Genomic DNA, 18,922 nt, shown 5'->3' with positions numbered 1-18,922 from the left:
CACTGCAACCTCCGCCTCCTGGTTTCAAGCGATTCTCCTGCTTCAGCCTTCTGAGTAGCTGGGATTATAGGTGCGTGTCACCACACCCGGCTAATTTTTGTATTTTTAGTAGAGACGGGGTTTCACCATGTTGGCCAGGCTGGTCTTGAACTCCTGACCTCAGGTGATCTGCGTGCCTCGGCATCCCAAAGTGCAGCGATTACAGGCGTGAGCCACCACGCCTGGCCATACCTCCACATTTCTAAATAAAATGCTTATACTGTAATTTCTTGATTGAGCAGTTTTAGGTGTTACTGATTTTGCTACTACGGTAGATAAGAACTTAGCTCTCCTACATATCTTTCTACAAATTACTTTCTCCTCTAGTCCCCAACAAATTTATATCATGATTTTAAATAAATCATTAATCAATATTTATGTTATGATTGTGTTAACATCGTTCACTAAAAAATTTATATCATTGGGCCGGGCGCTGTGGCTCATGCCTGTAATCCCAGCACTTTGGGAGGCCAAGCAGGCGGATCACGAGGTCAGGAGATCGAGGACCATCTTGGACAATGTGGTGAAACCCCGTCTCTACTAAAAATACAAAAATATAAAAATTAGCTGGGTGTGGTGGTGCGTCCTGTAATCCCAGCTACTTGGGAGGCTGAGGCACGAGGATTGTTTGAGCCCAGGAGGTGGGGGTTGCAGTGAGCTAAGATCGCACAGGTGCACTCCAGCCTGGTGACAGAGTAAGATTCTGTCTCAAAAAACAACAAAACAAAAAACAACACTGTTTTATTCCGTACTTATTTTTTTATTTTCATTTTATTATATGAACTTTTTTTTTTTCTCGTTGCTCAGGCTAGTGTTCAATGGTGCGATCTTGGCTCACTGTAATCTCTGCCTCGTGGGTTCAAGTGATCTTCCTGCCTCAGCCTCACAAAAAGCTGGGATTACAGGCATGTGCCACCGCGCCTGGCTAATTTTGTATTTTTTAGTAGAGACAGGGTTTCACTGTGTTGGTCAGGCTGGTCTTGAACTCCTGACCCAGTTGATCCACCCACCTCAGCTTTCCAAAGTGCTGGGTTTACAAGTGTGAGCCGCTGCACTCAGCCTATTATGAATTTTTATCATTAATGTCCCAGCATATTTTTGTACTTTTTTTAGATGGCATTTGAGCCATCTTTTTTTTTGAGCTGTGTGGTCTCTCTCTGTAGCCCAGGCTGGAGTGCAGTGGCGTGATCATGGCTCACTGCAGCCTCGACCTCCTGGACTCAAGTGATCATCCTCCCATCTTAGCCTCTCAAGTAGTTAGGGCCACAGGTGCATGCCACCAAATGACCAGCCAGTATATATATATATATATGTGTGTGTGCGTATGTATATTTCTTTTAGTTATTTGTAGAGACGACGTCTTGCTGTGTTGCCCAGGCTGGTCTTGAATTCCTGGGTTCAAGTGGTTCTCCTACCTTGGCCTCTCAAAGTGCTGGGATTACAGGTGTGAGCCACCACAACTGGCTTTTTTTTCTTTTTCGTTAAGAGTTATTTATTTATTTATTTATTTATTTATTTATTTTTGAGATGGAGTTTCGCTATGTCACCCAGGCTGGAGTGCAGTGGTGCAATCTCAGCTCACTGCAACCTCTGCCTCCTGGGTTCAAGCGATTCTCCTGCCTCAGCCTCCTGAGTAGCTGGGATTACAGGAGTGCACCACCACACCTGGCTAATTTTTATATTTTTAGTAGAGATGGGGTTTCACTATGTTGGTCAGGCTGGTCTCAAACTCCTGACCTTGTGATCCACCCACCTCGGCCTCCAAAGTGCTGGGATTACAGAAGTGAGCCACCACGCCCAGCTGAGTCATTTATATTTTTTGTAGACTGTCTATTCATGGCCTTTATAAGTTTTCTTTTGGGTTACTGGCTTTTTTCTACTTTATAGGATTTTTTTATACATTAAGGAAACAAGCCTTTGACTATGATATTGGGTGCATGTATTTTCTCCCATTTTACTGTTTATTTTTAATTCATTTATGGCATGTTTTATGATGCAATAATTTTTTATTTTCACGTAGTTGAATTCATTCTCTTTTATTATGCATCTGGGATTGATGGCACACCTGCAAAAGTATTTCCCTCCATCATGAAGTATTTAAAAAAATTCTTTGTTTTGTTTTGTTTAAGAGACTTGATCTCATCCTGGGCTGAAGCTGGTGTGTAGTGGCAAGTGGCATGATCATGGTTCATTGCAGCTTCATCTTCCTGGGCTCAAGCAACCCTCTTGAGTAGCTGTGTTTGTAGCCACCACATTCAGCCTCCTCAGGTTTTTTATCCTATGATTTCTGTTCTTTCTTTTTTTTCTTTGAAATTTTTTTGAGATGTTGGGTCAGTTCAAGTTTTCTTCTCTGTGTGTTTCTACTTGCCTTTGCACTCTTTATGCTACCTTTATCATATTAAATTCCCCTGTATATATCTATTTTTGGACTTTATTCTGTTCCATTAATTTGCATGTCTGTCTACTCACTAACTTTTATCTTTTTTTTTTTTTTTGAGACGGAGTCCTGCTCTGTCACCAGGCTGGAAGTGCACTGGCGCCATCTCGGCTCACTGCAACCTCTGTCTCCCGGGTTCAAGCATTTCTCCTGCCTCAGTCTCCTGAGTAGCTGGGATTATAGGCGCGTGCCACTACACCAGGATAATTTTTGTATTTTTAGTAGAGACGGGGTTTTACCATTTTGTTCAGCCTGGTCACTAACTTTATCAATACTTAAATATTTAAGATCTGTCCTCGGATTTCTTTTAGTTATCCTTATCTATTTGTTGTTTCTGTGCAGACACCAGAATTGACTTGCCTGTTTCTGAGGGAAAAAACCCATTTTCTTTGGAATTGTATTATAGATTGATGTAGAAAAATTGACGTCCTGTAATTTCCCCTATCTTGGAACAAGAGTGTGTTTATTCAAGTCTTTCATGTCCTCCAGAAGTATGTTCAAGTGTTTGTCATTTGCATTGCTGTTACGGGTGGAATCTTATGCTTATGAGTATTTAATATCGAGTATTAGGTTTATTTTGTCTTGTTAACTTGTATGTCTGCTTGCAATAGAGATGAAATCAAGAATAAAAATCAAGAGTGATTTTGGATGTGTTCATTACTGAGATGCTTGAGATGTCAAGAAGGCAGTTTGAATTTTTTTTTGAGACAGAGTCTGGCTCTATCACCGAGGCTGGAGTGCAGTGGCCCAATCTCGGCTCACTGCAACCTCCACCTCCTGAGTTCAAGCCATTCTCCTGCCTCAGCCTCCCAAGTAACTGGGATTACAGGTGTGTGCCACCATGCCCGGCTAATTTTTTTGTATCTTTAGTACAGATGAGGTTTCGCCATGTTGGCCAGGCTGGTCTCAAACTCCTGACCTCAGGTAATCAACTGCCTTGGTCTCCCAAAGTGCTGGGATTACAGGTGTGAGTCACCGCACCTGGCCCAGTTTGAATTTTTAGTACAGATGGGGTTTCACGATGTTGGCCAGGCTGATCTCGAACTCCTGATCTCAGGTGATCTACCCACCTCGGCTTCCCAAAGTGCTGGGATTATAGGTGTGAGCCACCACACCGGGCAAGATTTCTTTCAAAATGTTACTGCTCATTGATGATGCACCAACCACCCAAGAGTCCTGATGGAGATGTACAAGCAAGGAAGTTAATATTTTCCTGCTTGTTATACGATATCCATTCTGCAGCCCATGGATCAGGGAGTAATTTATTAATTTATTATTTATTAATTATTTATTTATTATTTAAGAGACATTTTGTGGCCAGGTGTGGTGGCTCATGCCTGCAATCCCAGCATTTTGGGAGGCTGAGGCAGGCAGATCACTTGCGGTCAGGAGTTTCAGACTAGCCTGGCCAACATGGTGAAACCCCGTCTCTATTAAAAATACAAAAAAATTAGCCCGGCATGGTGGCACACGCCTGTAATCCTAGACACTCAGGAGGCTGAGGTGAGAGGATCGCTTGAACCTGGGAATCAGAGGTTGCAGTGAGTCGAGATCAAGCCACTGTACTTCAGCATGGATGACAGAGTGAGACTGTCTCAAAAAAAAAGGAAAGAAAGAAAAAAGAAACATTTTATAAGGCTAGAGCTGCCATAGGTAGGAATTCCCCTGATGAATCTGGTCAAAGTAAACTGAAAACCTTCTGGAGAGGATTCACCATTCTAGATACGATTAAGAAAACACACAGTGGTGGCTCATGTCTGTAATACTAGCACTTTGGGAGGCCAAAGCGAGCAGATTACTTGAGGCCAGGAATTTGAGACCAGCCTGGGCAACATGGCGAAACCCTGTCTCTACAAAATATTTGCCAGGCATGGTGGCATGCATTTGTACTCTCAGCTACTCAGGAGGCTGAGATGGGAAGATCACCAGAACCCAGGGAGATTGAAGCTGCAATGAGCGGTGATTGTGCCATTGCACTCCAGCCTGGGTGACAGAGAAAGACCCTATCTCAAAAACAAACAAACAAAAAGAATATTCATGATTCCTGGGAGGAGGTCAAAATATGAACATTACCAGGAGTTCAGAAGTTGATTGGAACCCTTGTGGATAACTTTGAGGGGTCCAGTTCTTTAGTGGAAGGAGTAACTGTAGATGCCAAGAGAACTAAAATTATAAATGGAGCCTGGAGATGTGACTGAATTGCTGCAATCTAAAACTTTAACACATGAAGAATTGCTTGTTAGGGAAGAGCAAAGACATATTTTGAGATGGAATCTAGTTCTGGTGAAGATTCTGTGAACATTGTTGGAATGACAAAAAAGGACTTTGACTTATATAAACCTGGTTGGATGAGACAGCAGCAGAGTTTGAAAGGATTGACTCCAAATTTGAAAGAAGTTCTAGGCCGGGCGCGGTGGCTCATGCCTGTAATCCCAGCACTTTGGGAGGCCGAGGTGGGTGGATCACAAGGTTAAGAAATTGAGACCAGCCTGGCCAACATGGTGGAACCCCATCTCTACTGAAACTACAAAAATTAGCCAGGTGTGGTAGCATGCGCTTGTAGTCCCAGCTACTCAGGAGGCTGAGGCAGGAGAATCACTTGAACCCAGGAGGTGGAGGTTGCAGTGAGCCGAGATCGTGCCACTGCACTCCAGCCTGGGCAAGAAGAGTGAAACTCCGTCTCAAAAAAAAAAAAAAAAAAGAGAGGAAGAAGTTCTTTCTTGAAAGGAAGGGTCAATTGATGGGGCAAACATCATTGCTATCGTAAGAAATTGCCACAGCCACCCCATCCTTCAGCAGCCACCATCTTGATCAGTCAGCAGCCATCAACATTGAGACAAGACCCTCCACCAGCAAAGAGATTACCACTTGCTGAAGGCTCAGGTGATTTAGCGTTTTTTAGCGTGCTCTCTCTCTATATATATACATATTTTTTAAGGTAGAGTCTTTCTTTGTTGCCCAGGCTGGAGTGCAGTGGTGGGGACACATCTCAACTGCAGCCTCGACCTCCTGGGCTCAGGTGATCTTCCTGCCTCAGCCTCCTGAGTGGCTGGGGCCACAGGTGCATATCACTACACCCAGATAATTTTTTAAGTTTTTTTTTTTGATAGAAACAGGGTCTAGCCATGTCACTCAGGTTGGTCTCGAGCTCCTGGGCTCAAGCGATTCTCCTGCCACTGCCTCCCAAAGTGCTATGAATATAGGCGTGAGCTACTGTGCCCAGCCATAAAATATTTTTAAATTAAAGTATCTACATTGGGCCGGGTGTGGTGGCTCATGCCTGTAATCCCAGCAACTTAGAAGGCTGAGGCGGGCGGATCACGTGAGGTTAGGAGTTTTAGACCAACCTGGCCAACATGGCGAAACCCCATCTCTACTAAAAATACAAAAATTAGCCGGGTGGGGTGGCACGAGCCTGTAATCTCAGCTACTCGGGAGGCTGAGGCAGGAGAATCCCTTGAACCCGGGAGGTGGATGTTGAAGTGAGCTGAGATCATGCCACTGCACTCCAGCCTTGGCAACACAGTGAGACTGTCTCAAAAAAAAAGGTATCCACATTGTTTTTTAGACATAGTGCTATTGCACACTTAATAGACTACATTATAGTGTAAACATAGCTTTTGTATGCAGTGGGAAAACAAATTTGTGTTACTTGTTTTATTGTGGTGGTCTGGAATTGAACCCACAGTCTCTCCTAGATGTGCCTGTTTATTGGAAAAAAAAAATAGGATGAACCAGAAAAGGAGACTGAGAAGGAGCTTCCAAAGTGCATTAGAAGGAAGCTGAGAGAGGGTGTTTTAGAATCCAAGAGGATTGTTTCAGGAAAAATTGGGCCATCATATCAAATACTACTGAGTGGTTGAGTGACATGAGGACAGAATTGACCATTGGATTTGGCAAGAGGAAGTCATTAGTCACCTTGATTATGTTATTTCAGTGGGGTGGCAGGCCAAAACCTGATTGGAATAGTATGGAATAGCAAATGGGAGGTGAGAAATGGATGTAACTTTTTGATATAATTTAATGAGAAGGAAAGCAGAGGTGGGGTCAGTCTTTAAAAAGATCGACTACATTAAGACATATTTCGTGCCCACGAGAAGAGTTCTAAAGAGGGAGAAGTTGACGCCACAAGCAAAATAAAAGGAAATAATTTTGGTGCTGAATCTCTGTATGTGCAGAAATTGAGTTTAGAGTAGAATAAAGATGTTTGCTTTAGATTGGAGCAGAAGGGAAGGCAGAGTATGTTGATACAAATGCAAGTAGGTTGGTAACTTTTGTTAGGAAGAGTGGGTGTATTTCTCAATGAAAAAGAAGATGAAATCAAATGAGGGGAGTGAGAAGATGGTGATTCAAGTTTGAAGATTCAAGTTTGAGGTGATTCAGTTTTGGTGCTGAATCTCTATACGCGCAGAAATTGAGTTTAGAGTAGAATAAAGATGTTTGCTTTAGATTGGAGCAGAAGGGAAGGCAGAGTATGTTGATGCAAATGCAAGTAGGTTGGTAGCATTTGTTAGGAAGAGTGGGTGTATTTCTCAATAAAAAAGAAGATGAAATCAAATGAGGGGAGTGAGAAGATGGTGATTCAAGTTTGAGGAGAGAGAATTAGGAAATAGTAGTCTTTGGAGCAAATTCATTGGGAAATAAAGTAGTATTGACAAATACAGTTAAGTGCCCTTTTGAAATTTATGAGCAGATACTGAAATTGAGACCAGGTGAGCTCAGTCTTTTTCAACATTAATATGTTGAATGTTGGGAAGTATGAAGTAGACTGACAGTTACGTTTAACTCAGGTAGGAGTTTTGCCATATAATATAATGCAGGAACATATTCCAGGAACATAAAAGTTGCTGGGAGGGGTAACAGGACTAGATAAGATACAGATAAAGAGAGCAGGCCAGGCATTCGTCATATGACAACAGATAAGTCTCCTCTGTGTCTTAGATTTTTCATCTGAAAAACGGGCCTCAGTTGAAAAAGTGGTATCTGTCATAGTAGTAATAGTGCACAGTTATTTTGAGTATCATTAAGCTAAATCGTATGACCAAGGGCCTGGCCACTGTGATACGCTCAGGGACAGGCTCACTTCCCCTGCTCCTGGCCTTGCTCTCATTCATCTAACTAGCTGCCTAGGTGAGTGCACCCGTCTCATCTAACACTCTTCTCTTGACTCTCACAGATTTATTTTTGTGGTGAAGTCTCTTGACACATTCTCTCCTGATTGGGCAAAATATTTGAGGTGGTCTCATTCTTGAAAATATACATTCTGGTTTTTTTGGTGCTTTGTTATATTCTATGTGTCTTTTCATCAGCTGGTTAAAGTGAAAATCGTTTTGTCTTTTTCCTCTCACATGACAGTCTGATATTGAAAGAGACCATAAATACTAGCTTTACTTCTTTCTAGAAATGTTGATCTCAAATGGTACTTTGCAGTCTGTTTAAGTGAACAGTGGCCTCTTCAAGATGTGAGGTCATGTGATGGAATGCTGGCCTGGTGTTCTAGCCCCACTGACCTGCTCAGTGGTTTAGAGCAGCAGACTTTTTCCTGCCCCAAACTTTGCCTGGCATGTGCTTCCTCCCCCTCTCCCCGCAGCCCCGTTCCTGCATGTCCCTGTTTCTTACTGGGCTGGCTTATCCTCTTTTTCTTCTGGTCTCAGTTACATATTATCTTTGTATGGAGGTTTCCCTCTCCCACCCTTCCTAAAGCCTAAATTTTAGGCTTTTATGTGTTTCCGTCAGATAACCAAAATTTAAAATTCTTTTATTTAATTGAGAAAAGCCAACTTTTGTTTTGTCTGCCTTCTACCCCTTTTTTTTTCTTTTGTACTTGGCTTAGAGAAGGTATTGACTAAGTGTTCTAAATAAAAATAATGGAATAGCTAATAATGTACTTGATTATGAACTTGATGACCATATACGAAGAACTAGACTAAGTGCTCACTAAACTTAATTTTTTATTTCATTTAATCCTCACAAAAACTGTAAGAAGTAGTTGTAATTTATTTTATAGAAAGAAAATAGATCACAAAGCTACTAAGTGGCAGAACTTGGGTTTAGAACCAAGGTTTGATGTGTCTTAACATTGCTTTCCTTATACTGCAATTGATTATTCATTAGAGCATCTAACTCCCTGTCTCTTTGGTTTTTAGGAACTTCTAGCAATAGTAAAACAAAAGACTACTGAGAATTTAGATGATGTCACCCTCTTGTTTACTTTGAAAGCACTTTGGAATCTTACAGATGGGTCTCCAGCTGCCTGCAAGCACTTTATTGAAAATCAAGGATTGGAAATCTTCATCCAAGTCTTGGAGGTGGGAAGACAGGATTGACTTTATATGTAAAGTTCTTTTTTTCATGATAAAGTAACCTGTATGTATATATTTTTTTGACAGACCTTTTCAGAGTCAGCAATACAAAGCAAAGTACTTGGTCTTTTGGTAAGGTGAATTGTTTTGAATTAATTTTAATTGCTTAAAAACAAAACCTAACACTTATATGGTACCTACTATATGCTAGGCACTATTGTAAGCAATTTACATGTATAATTTACATTAGCCCTACAGAGTAAATACTATTGTATATCAGTTATCTATTGTTGTGAACAAACTATAGCTTAGTGGCTTTAAACAGTAGCCATTTAATTTACTTATGAATCTGTGGGTCAGTAGTTTGAACTCAGCTCAGCTGTAAAGTTCTTCTGGTCTGTCTGGTCTCATGTGGGGTCACTTATGTAGCTGCAGTCATCTGGTGGCTTGACTGGGGCTGGAGGGTCTAAGATGGCCTGACTCTCATGTCTGATAGTTGGTGCTGCTTACCAGCTGGCGGGCTTTGTGTCCACAGGCTTCTCCACATGGCAGTCTCTAGAGGGCAGGCCCCACTGTCCAAGTGCTTTTTAAACCTCTGCTTATGTCACCTTGCTAATGTTTCATAGGACAACACAGGTTATATATTTAAGCCCAGATTAAAGGCAGTAAAGTCACATTGCTACAGGGTGTATATACAGGGATAGGAAAAGTTGTGTTATTTTTTTATTCTACCATACACTGTTATCCACGTTTCATAGAGAATCTGAGTCCCAGAAATGCCATTTATCCTAATTAGAACTCAAACTCGGCCAGGCACAGTGGCTCGTGCCTTGTAATCCCAGCACTTTGGGAGGCTGAGGTGGGTGGATCACCTGAGGTCAGGAGTTCAAGACCAACCTGGCCAACATGGTGAAACCCTGTCTCTACTAAAAATACAAAAATTAGCTGGGCATGGTAGCACATGCCTGTAATCCCAGCTACTTGGGAGGCTGAGGCAGGAGAATTGCTTGAACCTGGGAGGTAGAGATTGAAATGAACCAAGATCGTGCCACTGCACTCCAGCCTGGGCAACAAGAACGAATCTCTGCTCAAAAAACAAAAAACAAAACAAAAAAAACTCAAACTCAGTCAGTCTGGCTCCAGACCCTCTGATATTAATCACTTTACTATACTACTTCTTTATCCAGGAAGTCTATTTTTTAGCAATTTCTTTGTTGATACTTATATACTGACTCTCAATCAAGGTATTCTACAATTGAGAAATTTCTTTGTTTCCTAAAGCTAAAGGTGAAGATTTTTCAATAAGTAATGAAGACATATAGTAAGCACCTGCACTGTGCCATGCCATATGCATTGGAAAAACACGGATGCATGAAATATGTCAAGGTGATGGTGCTCATAACTTTGGGAAGGCAGTGTTAGACATGTGTACAAATAGGTAACTGATTTACAACTGACAAGTGAGTGCTGCAAGAGAGGTACTGAATCCATTGGGACCCTTGGTTCTAGGTCCTGAACTCGTTGAAAACATGGAGGGACTGTGCCTTATCTTCGTGTATCTCACACATACAGGACTCACAACAAAGTAGATGTGAAAGGCTTCACAGAGAGGAGTAAATGATCAATACTGGAAATCTGGAAGGTACGGAAAAGTATAAAGAAGGGACAAAGTCATTTTTGGCTAGGGAAGATTATTTATAATGTAATCAATAAGTGTAATCATTGAGGAACACTGTAAAATGGAATGGTTAGAATTTGAGGAAAAGGTAGGAAGGTGAAAAGGAATGGGAAGTAATGCCAGAAAGTTGGATTGATGCCTCATATATCCTGTACAATTCTGCATATCCTACCAGCTGACCTAAAAGATCTTCCACTTTTCTTTTTTATTTATTTATTTATTTTTGTCTCGCTCTTGTCACCCAGGCTGGAGTGCAATGGTGTGATCTCGGCTCACTGCAACCTCTGCCTCCCGGGTTCAAGTGATTCTCCCACTTCAGTCTCCTGAGTAGCTGGGATTACAAGCATGCGCCACCACGCCCAGCTAATTTTTGTATTTTTTTTAGTAGAGACAGGGTTTCACCACGTTGGCCAGGATGGTCTCAATCTCTTGATCTTGTGATCCACCTGCCTCAGCCTCCCAAAGTGCTGGGATTATAGGCGTGAGCCACCGCGCCCAGCCCACTTTTTTTTTTTTGAGAGATCCAGAATGTGAGGATTTACAAGAAAAATCTTGGGACTCACCTGTGGTGCCCCTCTCAGTTGTGCTAAGAATGTCTTGTTAGGGGGTAACATATGATAGACTTAACACTGAAATCATGCGTGGATGAGAGATATAGCTGGTCTTGGGAAAAACAGGCATGGGGGGGACATCTCAATTTCTGCTTCAATCTTTAGTGTCCTATGCGCCTCAGTATACTAGTGTCTAGAGTGTGCTTTCCTGAATGGTTCATCAGAAGCAGCAGTTAACGCTAAGACAAACTGTTGTGTTTACTTTGACTGTTTCACCTCATTAAACCTTTGGTTTTTCATTTTTGTAGACAGACTCTTCCAGTGATTCCAGCCTCCTGGCATTGACATCCCCTACCCTTGAGAGTGGGCAGGACCTGTTTCTTGATTCTAGCCAAGGGAATATGGCAAAGATGATAAGATATCACTCCCATGATTATGTTACTATATACTTATATATATGTATCTGTCTTGCTAGCAGGCCCACTGTAGGGACTCTTTCTCTCTGACCCTGAAGGAGCAAACAGTCATGAAGTAAGTGGTTGGAGGAGGGAGAAACCCACCTTTTAAGGAACTTGGGGCAGCTTCTAGGAGCTGAACGTGGCCTCCAGCAAGAAACTGAATCACTCAGTCCTGCAGCCACTGGAAATGAATTCTGCCAGCAGTCTGAGTGAGGTTGGCAGTAAATTCTCCCCCAGTGGAGCCTCCAGGTGAAAATGCAGCCCAGCCAACACTTTGATTGCAGCCCTGTGAGATCTCAGAGAAGAGGGTCTAGCTAAGTCATGCTGAGACTCCTGCCCCACAGAAACCAGGGAATCATAAATGCATGTTGTTTTACGCCACTAAGTTTGTGGTAATTTGTTACACAGCATAGAAAACTAGTGTAACATATAAAATAAAATACTGCCTGACTTTCATTGTTGTTGTTAAAAGATAACGTAACATTGAGCAGGCCTTCAGTAATGTTAAGTATTTGAGTTAGGCCTTGATTTGTATTCTAGTTCATCCAGTTATTAGCAGTGTGAACTTGACAAGTTTGTCTTGCTTATTGTCACATTTCTTTGTAGTAGTATTTTAAAGATTAAATGAGATAAGGTAGATAAAAAGACAATTTTATTTATCTAGTACTGTGCCTGGCACTTAGTAAGTACTTATTTAGTGATTGTTGTTAATGATCATCCTCATCAAGGGAGTTGGATTGTGGGTTTTAGGCTAGCTTGAGGCGGAGGTGGGTATAGGAATAAGAGTTCTGAATTTATCTGACCTGAGAAGCAGGAAAGTGAAAAAAGCCGATTCCTGATTCTCCCCTCCCTTCTTGTCTCTGGGGTTCTCTGCTCCATCTGACCTGTAGAACAACATAGCAGAAGTCAGAGAGCTCTCTTCCAAGCTGGTGACCGAAGATGTGCTGAAGCATATCAACAGTTTACTCTGTAGCAGGGAAATGGAAGTCAGCTATTTTGCTGCAGGGATCATAGCCCACCTGACATCTGACAGACAGCTTTGGATATCCCGTGACTTCCAGAGGCGTACTCTTCTCCAAGATCTGGTACAGGAACCACATTCTTATTTACAAAATCCAGAGTAATCTCTAATTACAGAAAATGTAGTTTTCTAAATCATAATAATATGATTGTAGAAAGTGGGAAAAATATAGAAAAACTTATTACTAACCCATATCTTTCCATCCAAAACTATCTCTGTTAACATTTTGTTGCATATGACTTATTTCAGTCCTCTTTCTCATCAGCTTTTTTAAAAAGCTATTTACTTTATTGTTTCTTTTTTTTTGAGACAGGGTCTGTCTCCCAGGGTGGAGCACAGTGGCACAATTCACAGCACACTGCAGCCTCATCCTCGGAGGCTTAGGTGGTCCTCCCACCTCAACCTCCCAAGTAGCTGAGACTATAGGTGTGTGCCACCACACCCGGCTAATTTTTGTATTTTTTGTAGATGGGGTTTTGCCATGTTGGCCAGACTGTTCTCAAACTCCTGAGCTCAAGCGATCTGCCTACCTTGGCCTCCCAAAGTGCTGGGAATACAGGCATGAGCCATCGCGCCTAGCCAACTTCCTTATTTCTAAATAACATATTATGCTGCTGTTCTTGACTTTATCGCTTTAGGAATCTATCAATTCATTTTCCCACTTTGGGAAACTAAGATTCTTTTTCTCACTGTTTCTATGCACAGCCTAAGTGTATACTCAAGGTATAAATCTTCATACATATTCTGTACACTTCACCTTCTCAGGATTTTCTTTCCCAGAGCCTTTGCATTCCTTCCATGTGATCTGCTTGTTTTGTATACAGTATATGGTGGACTGCTGTCATCCTCGGATATTCCTTTACTATCATCCTCGGGGACTCCCTTTGCCTCTCTTGTGTTGGATTCCGTGTTTCCTAGCTTATGTGCCTCCCTGTATCTTGGTTTACTCCCACCTTTTGTTGGACCATATTCTCCAGTAGCTTCCTAAGGAGAATGAAATGAGACCATACCTGTTTAAAAAGGCCTGTATTTTACCCTCACATTTAATTGATCAAATGGCTGGGTATAGAATTCTAGCTTTGAAATATTTTTCCTTCATAATTTAAAAATGTTTGCTCCATTGTCTTTTACTTGTCAGGATCACTGTTGAGAACTCCCGTGCAATTTTTTTTTAAGCTTTAAGGTTTTTGTCCTTTGTCCTCAGTGTTCAGAAACCACAATGGCTTGCCTTGTGGGTTTATTTTCATTTTTTTGTTTATTTTTTGTTAATTTTTTTCTTCTTTGTGGCTTCATTTTCATATATTGTGTTGGGTACTTATCAGTCAGGAAGCTCATTTCCTCCCTAGTACATTTCTTTAATTATTTTTTTCTGGGATGTTGGCCTTCCCAGAAGGCCATCTTTTCGTATCTATCTCATTTATCTTTTTTGTTCTGAATCCTCTTCTAAAAATATAATATCCTGTTTCTGTTGCATAGTTCCTGTATCTATTTTTCTCTTTATCTCTTTGAATGTAACAATGATAATTTTAAATTTTATTTTATTTTATCTTTTTGAGATAGGCTCTCACTCTATTGCCCAGGCTGGAGTGCAGTGGCACGATCTCAGCTCACTGCAATCTCCACCTCCTGGGTTCAGGTGATTCTCCTGCCTCAGCCTCCCAAGTAGCTGGGATTACAGGTGTGGTAATGCACACCTGTAAAAACACAATAATTGTTGTGTTTTTAGTAGAGACGATTTCACCATGTTGCCCAAGCTGGTCTAGAACTCCTGACCTCAAGTGATCCACCTGCCTTGGCCTCCTGAAGTGCTAGGGTTACAGGCGTGAGCCACCATGCCCGGCCAATTTAAAAAAAAAGATTTTTTTTTTTTTGAGACTCGGTCTGTTGCCTGGGCTGGAGTGCAGTGGTGTGATCTCAGCTCATTGCATCCTCCACCTCCTGGGTTCAAGTGATCCTCCCACCTCAGCCTCCCAAGTCGCTGGACTACAGCTGCGTGCCACCACACCTGGCTAACTTTTGTATTTTTAGTAGTGACAGGGTTTCACCATGTTGGCCAGGCTAGTCGCAAACTCCTGACCTCAAGGGATCTGCCCACCTCAGCCTCCAAAAGTGCTGGGATTACATGCATAAGCCATCATGCCCAGCCTAATTTTTAAGTTTTCCTGTTCGTCCAAGGCTTCTGTTTCCTGCAAGTTGCTTTTTTTCCTATTTATTTTGTTCCATTGTGTTAGAGATTTTCCTAAAGTTAGGGTGATCCTGAGCTGTCCGTGGGGACAGCTAAGAGTGGGACTGATTGAAAACTGCAGAGAGGTAGAATGTGTCAGAGGCTCGCTCTGTTGCCCAGGCTGGAGTGCAATGGCACGATCATAGCTCACTGCCGCCTCTGCCTCCTGGGTTCAAGTGATCCCTCCGCCCCCCGAGTAGCTGGGATTACAGGCGCCTGCCACCACGCCCAGCTAATTTTTGTATTTTTTTTTTTTTTAGTAGAGACAGATTTCACCATGTTGGTCAGGACTGTCTCATCTCAAACTCCTGACCTTAGGTGATCCAAAAGTGCTGGGATTACAGGAGTCAGACACTGCACCCGGCCAATAAATAAAATTAAAAAAAAAAAATTAGCTGGGCGTGGCCAGGCGCAGTGGCTCACGCCTGTAATCCCAGCACTTAGGGAGGCTGACGCGGGCGGATCACGAGGTTAGGAGATCGAGACCATCCTGGCTAACACAGTGAAACCCTGTCTCTACTAAAAATACAAAAAATTAGCCAGGCATGGTGGCGGACACCCGTAGTCCCAGCTACTTGGGAGGCTGAAGCAGGAGAATGGTGTGAACCCGGGAGGCGGAGCTTGCAGTGAGCTGAGATCGTGCCACTGCATTCCAGCCTGGGCGACAGAGCGAGACTCCGCCTCAAAAAAAAAAAAAGCCAGGCGTGGTGGTGGGCACCTGTAATCCCAGCTACTTGGGAGGCTGAGACAGGAGAATTGCTTGAACTCAGGAAGCAGAGGTTACAGTGAGCCGAGATCATGCCATCGCACTCCAGCCTGGGCAACAAGAGTGAAAATTCATCTTCAAAAAAAAAAAATTATTAGCTTCATTGTCAATAGTCTGAAAGCCTAGTAAAAGAAGAGAGTTGAGGGGCAGGGAATCTCAACGTTTAGTATTTAGGTTTTAACTCGAGACACACCCCTGTTTTTAGCATGGTGTTCCCACCCTGAATTGTTTATGGGGTTGCCCAGTCCAGACGTTTTTATTAAGGATCACAGAAGAAATTGGGGAGTCGGAATCCTTTGAACCAGTCTTCCTAGTTTCTTTTTCTTTTTTTTTCCCCCCCCCAAGATGGAGTCTCGCTCTGTTGTCCAGGCTGGAGTGCAGTGCAGTGGCGCCACCTCGGCTCACTGCAACCTCTGCCTCCTGGCTTCAAGCGATTCTCCTGCCTCAGTCTCCTGAGTAGCTGGGATTACAGGCACACACCACCATACCCGGGTAATTTTTGTATTTTTTTAGTAGAGACGGGGTTTCACCATGTTAGCCAGGCTGGTCTCAAACTCCTGACCCCAGGTGATCTACCCGCCTTGGCCTCCCAAAGTGCTGAGATTACAGGCATGAGCCACCGTGCCCAGCCCACTCCTCCTATTTACAGCCCCACCTGTAATTTCACTTCAGGAAGTACCTCATGTGCCACATTTTTAAGTCTCTTAGGGGTTCTCTTCAAATTGGTTTGTGCTTTTTGTTTTGTTTTGTTTTGTGTTTTTTGGTTTTTTTTTTTTGAGATGCCCAGCTAATTTTTTTTTGTATTTTTAGCAGAGACGTGGTTTCACTGTGTTAGCCAGGATGGTCTTGATCTCCTGACCTCGTGATCCGCCCGCCTTGACCTCCCAAAGTGCTGGGAGTACAGGCGTGAGCCACTGCGCCCAGCCTGGTTTGTGTTTTAACCTTTCCAAGTGCTAGGTATTAAATCAGTTACCATTTTTCCATGTGCATTGTTCTTTGTTTTACTTTCTGTTAATGGGATTATGGAGGGAGTAGAGGTAAATGCGTGCTCAGTCCAGTATCTTTAAACAGATGCCCCTTGTTTTTGTAATTTTTCCCACATTGTTAAGATATTCTGTGTATATATTGTTATGTGATTGATATTTTGCCAAGTAGATGTATCTAAATTTGTTCAGTCATTCCCAGATTTTGAGATGTTTTGTTGTAAATGATGGATTATTCAAATCTTGGTTTCTCTCTCTTGTTTTTGGAGTAGCATGCAACCATACAGAATTGGCCAAGTTCAAGTTGTAAGATGACAGCATTGGTGACCTATAGGTAATTTCATGATGTTGTGCTTTTCTTCTTTTTTTTTTTTCTTTCTTTTTGAGACGGAGTCTTGCTCTGTCGCCCAGGCTGGAGTGCAGTGGCACAATCTTGGCTCACTGCAAGCTCCACCTCTTGGGTTCACGCCATTCTCCTGCCTCAGCCTCCTGAGTAGCTGGGACTACAGGCGCCCACCAGCACGCCTGGCTAATTTTTTGTATTTTTAGTAGAGACGGGGTTTCACCGTGTTAGCCAGGATGGTCTCGATCTCCTGACCTCGTGATCTGCCCGCCTCCTAAAGTGCTGGGATTACAGGCGTGAGCCACCGTGCCTGGCCCAATGTTGTGCTTTTCTTAAAGGCTGTACTCAGTGATACAGTGATAACGTGTTAGAGTCAGTTAGCCTTATGTTCAAATCCTATTTCTCTGTGATATTGGGAAAGTCATTTCTAGAAGGTCAGCTTTCCTTGTCTGTAAAATGAGGCTGACAGTGTGCAAGATTGAGGATGCAATGAGATACTGAACATATAAAGGGTTTAATACGGAATGCAATTTCTTAAGTAATAGCTTCATTGTATGCTCGATCACAGGGAGAAGTTGACCCTGTGGGGAAAATTTTGAAAATTTGAAAATTCTTTTTTTTTTCAACCTTTTGAGTCAGGGTCTCTCTCTGTTGCCCAGGCTGGAGCTGGAGTGCAGTGGTGGGATCACATCTCAATGCAGCCTTGAATTCCCAGGCTCAAGTGATCCTCCCACTTGAGGATCCTCCCTCTTGGCCCCACAGGCATGTGCCACCAGCCCAGCTAATTTTTTTTTTTTTTTTTTTTTTTTTTTGCAGAGACGGGGGCTCACCTTGTTGCCTAGGCTGGTCCCGAATTCCTGAGCTCAAGCAATCCACCTGCCTTGGCCTCCCAAAGTGCTGGGATTACAGGCATGAGCCACCATGCCCGGCTGTGAAAATTATATACATTATTATATTAATTATATAGTATAAATTATTATATCCCTGAGCACTGGCCTAACTGTTCTGGATTAACATCTTTGTACTTTTTTTTTGTTTTAGATCTTTCAAGACATTTTTCCCACTCCTTGGCAACTTCTCTCAACCAGAGGTTCAGCTCTGGGCACTATGGGCTATGTATCATGTCTGCAGTAAAAATCGTATGTATTCAACATATATTCAAAACATAATAGTTTTCTAGCTATTTTTCTGTGTAATGATTAAGTTCAAGATGGATGTGCAAAAATTGTCTACCTCTGTCCTCTGAATTTAGGTGTGTTTAAAAAGAAACTGAAAAAAGATCTTACTAGCTTAAAGCAATGCTTCAGAATTAGTAATCTATTTGGGGGTAGATAGCAAGCAAAATAAAAAGTAAAAGTTTGCTCCTACTTGTATTCCCCACAGACAAGCACTGTTAATAATTTGATAACTCATCTCCCAGATACTTTTCTATATCCATGGTATATTTAGTATGTGCTGTATATTTGAAATATATTTTTTAACAAAATGGGCTCATTCTGTGCATGCTGTCCTATAGCTTGGTCTTTTCACTCAACAGTTTATTGCTGACACTCTTCCTTTAGTAAAACATGGACCTGCTTCTGTGTAATGGTCTATGGGAGACTGGGAGGCCAGGAGTCAGGGGTTATTTCCCAGACAGATTAAATATTTCTGCATGTTTTGCAATTTAAAATCCCTTTTGAGGCCAGGTGAGGTGTCTCCCAAAGTGCTGGGATTACAGCACTTTGGGAGGCCGAGGCAGGAGATCACTTGAGGCCAGGAGTTTGAGACCAGCCTGGGCAACATAGCAAGACCCCACCCATGTTTTTTACATAAAAAACAAAAATTAGCCAGGTATGCATGGCGTGCATCTAGTGAAGCCAAGGTGGAAGTATCCCTTAAGCTGAGGATTTCGAGGCTGCAGAGATCTATGTTGGTGCCACTGCACTGTCTTAAATAAAATCCCCTTTGAGAATTTTCCGTTGATGTCCTTTGTTGAGAATTGTTATACAATTTTTCATTGTATTATAGGAGATATAAGCTATTATTTTACAACAGGAAACCCAAGAGACAACTTTTAGAATTAAAAGTTTAGCTTGTTGACTAGCTGTAAAGCAAGTGTATAAAAACCAATAGTTTTA

The 18,922-nt window shown here is 42.3% G+C and overlaps 1 protein-coding gene across 1 annotated transcript in view; it reads left to right on the top strand.

Annotated features, from left to right (window-relative positions):
• The window catches only part of ZYG11A (zyg-11 family member A, cell cycle regulator), a 59,205-nt gene that overhangs the window by 34,499 nt on the left and 5,784 nt on the right, over positions 1 to 18,922 (top strand). The window contains exons 9-13 of the mRNA XM_002810813.4: positions 8,623 to 8,784; positions 8,866 to 8,910; positions 12,356 to 12,550; positions 16,732 to 16,793; positions 17,844 to 17,941. Coding sequence (XP_002810859.2) covers positions 8,623 to 8,784; positions 8,866 to 8,910; positions 12,356 to 12,550; positions 16,732 to 16,793; positions 17,844 to 17,941 — 562 coding nt within the window. The remainder of the gene's footprint in view (positions 1 to 8,622; positions 8,785 to 8,865; positions 8,911 to 12,355; positions 12,551 to 16,731; positions 16,794 to 17,843; positions 17,942 to 18,922) is intronic.

The sequence above is a fragment of the Pongo abelii genome, chromosome 1, assembly GCF_028885655.2.
Source record: "Pongo abelii isolate AG06213 chromosome 1, NHGRI_mPonAbe1-v2.0_pri, whole genome shotgun sequence".
Taxonomy (NCBI): domain Eukaryota; kingdom Metazoa; phylum Chordata; class Mammalia; order Primates; family Hominidae; genus Pongo; species Pongo abelii.
Note: the sequence above shows the minus strand (reverse complement) of the source record. Positions and strands in the feature narration are given on the sequence as shown.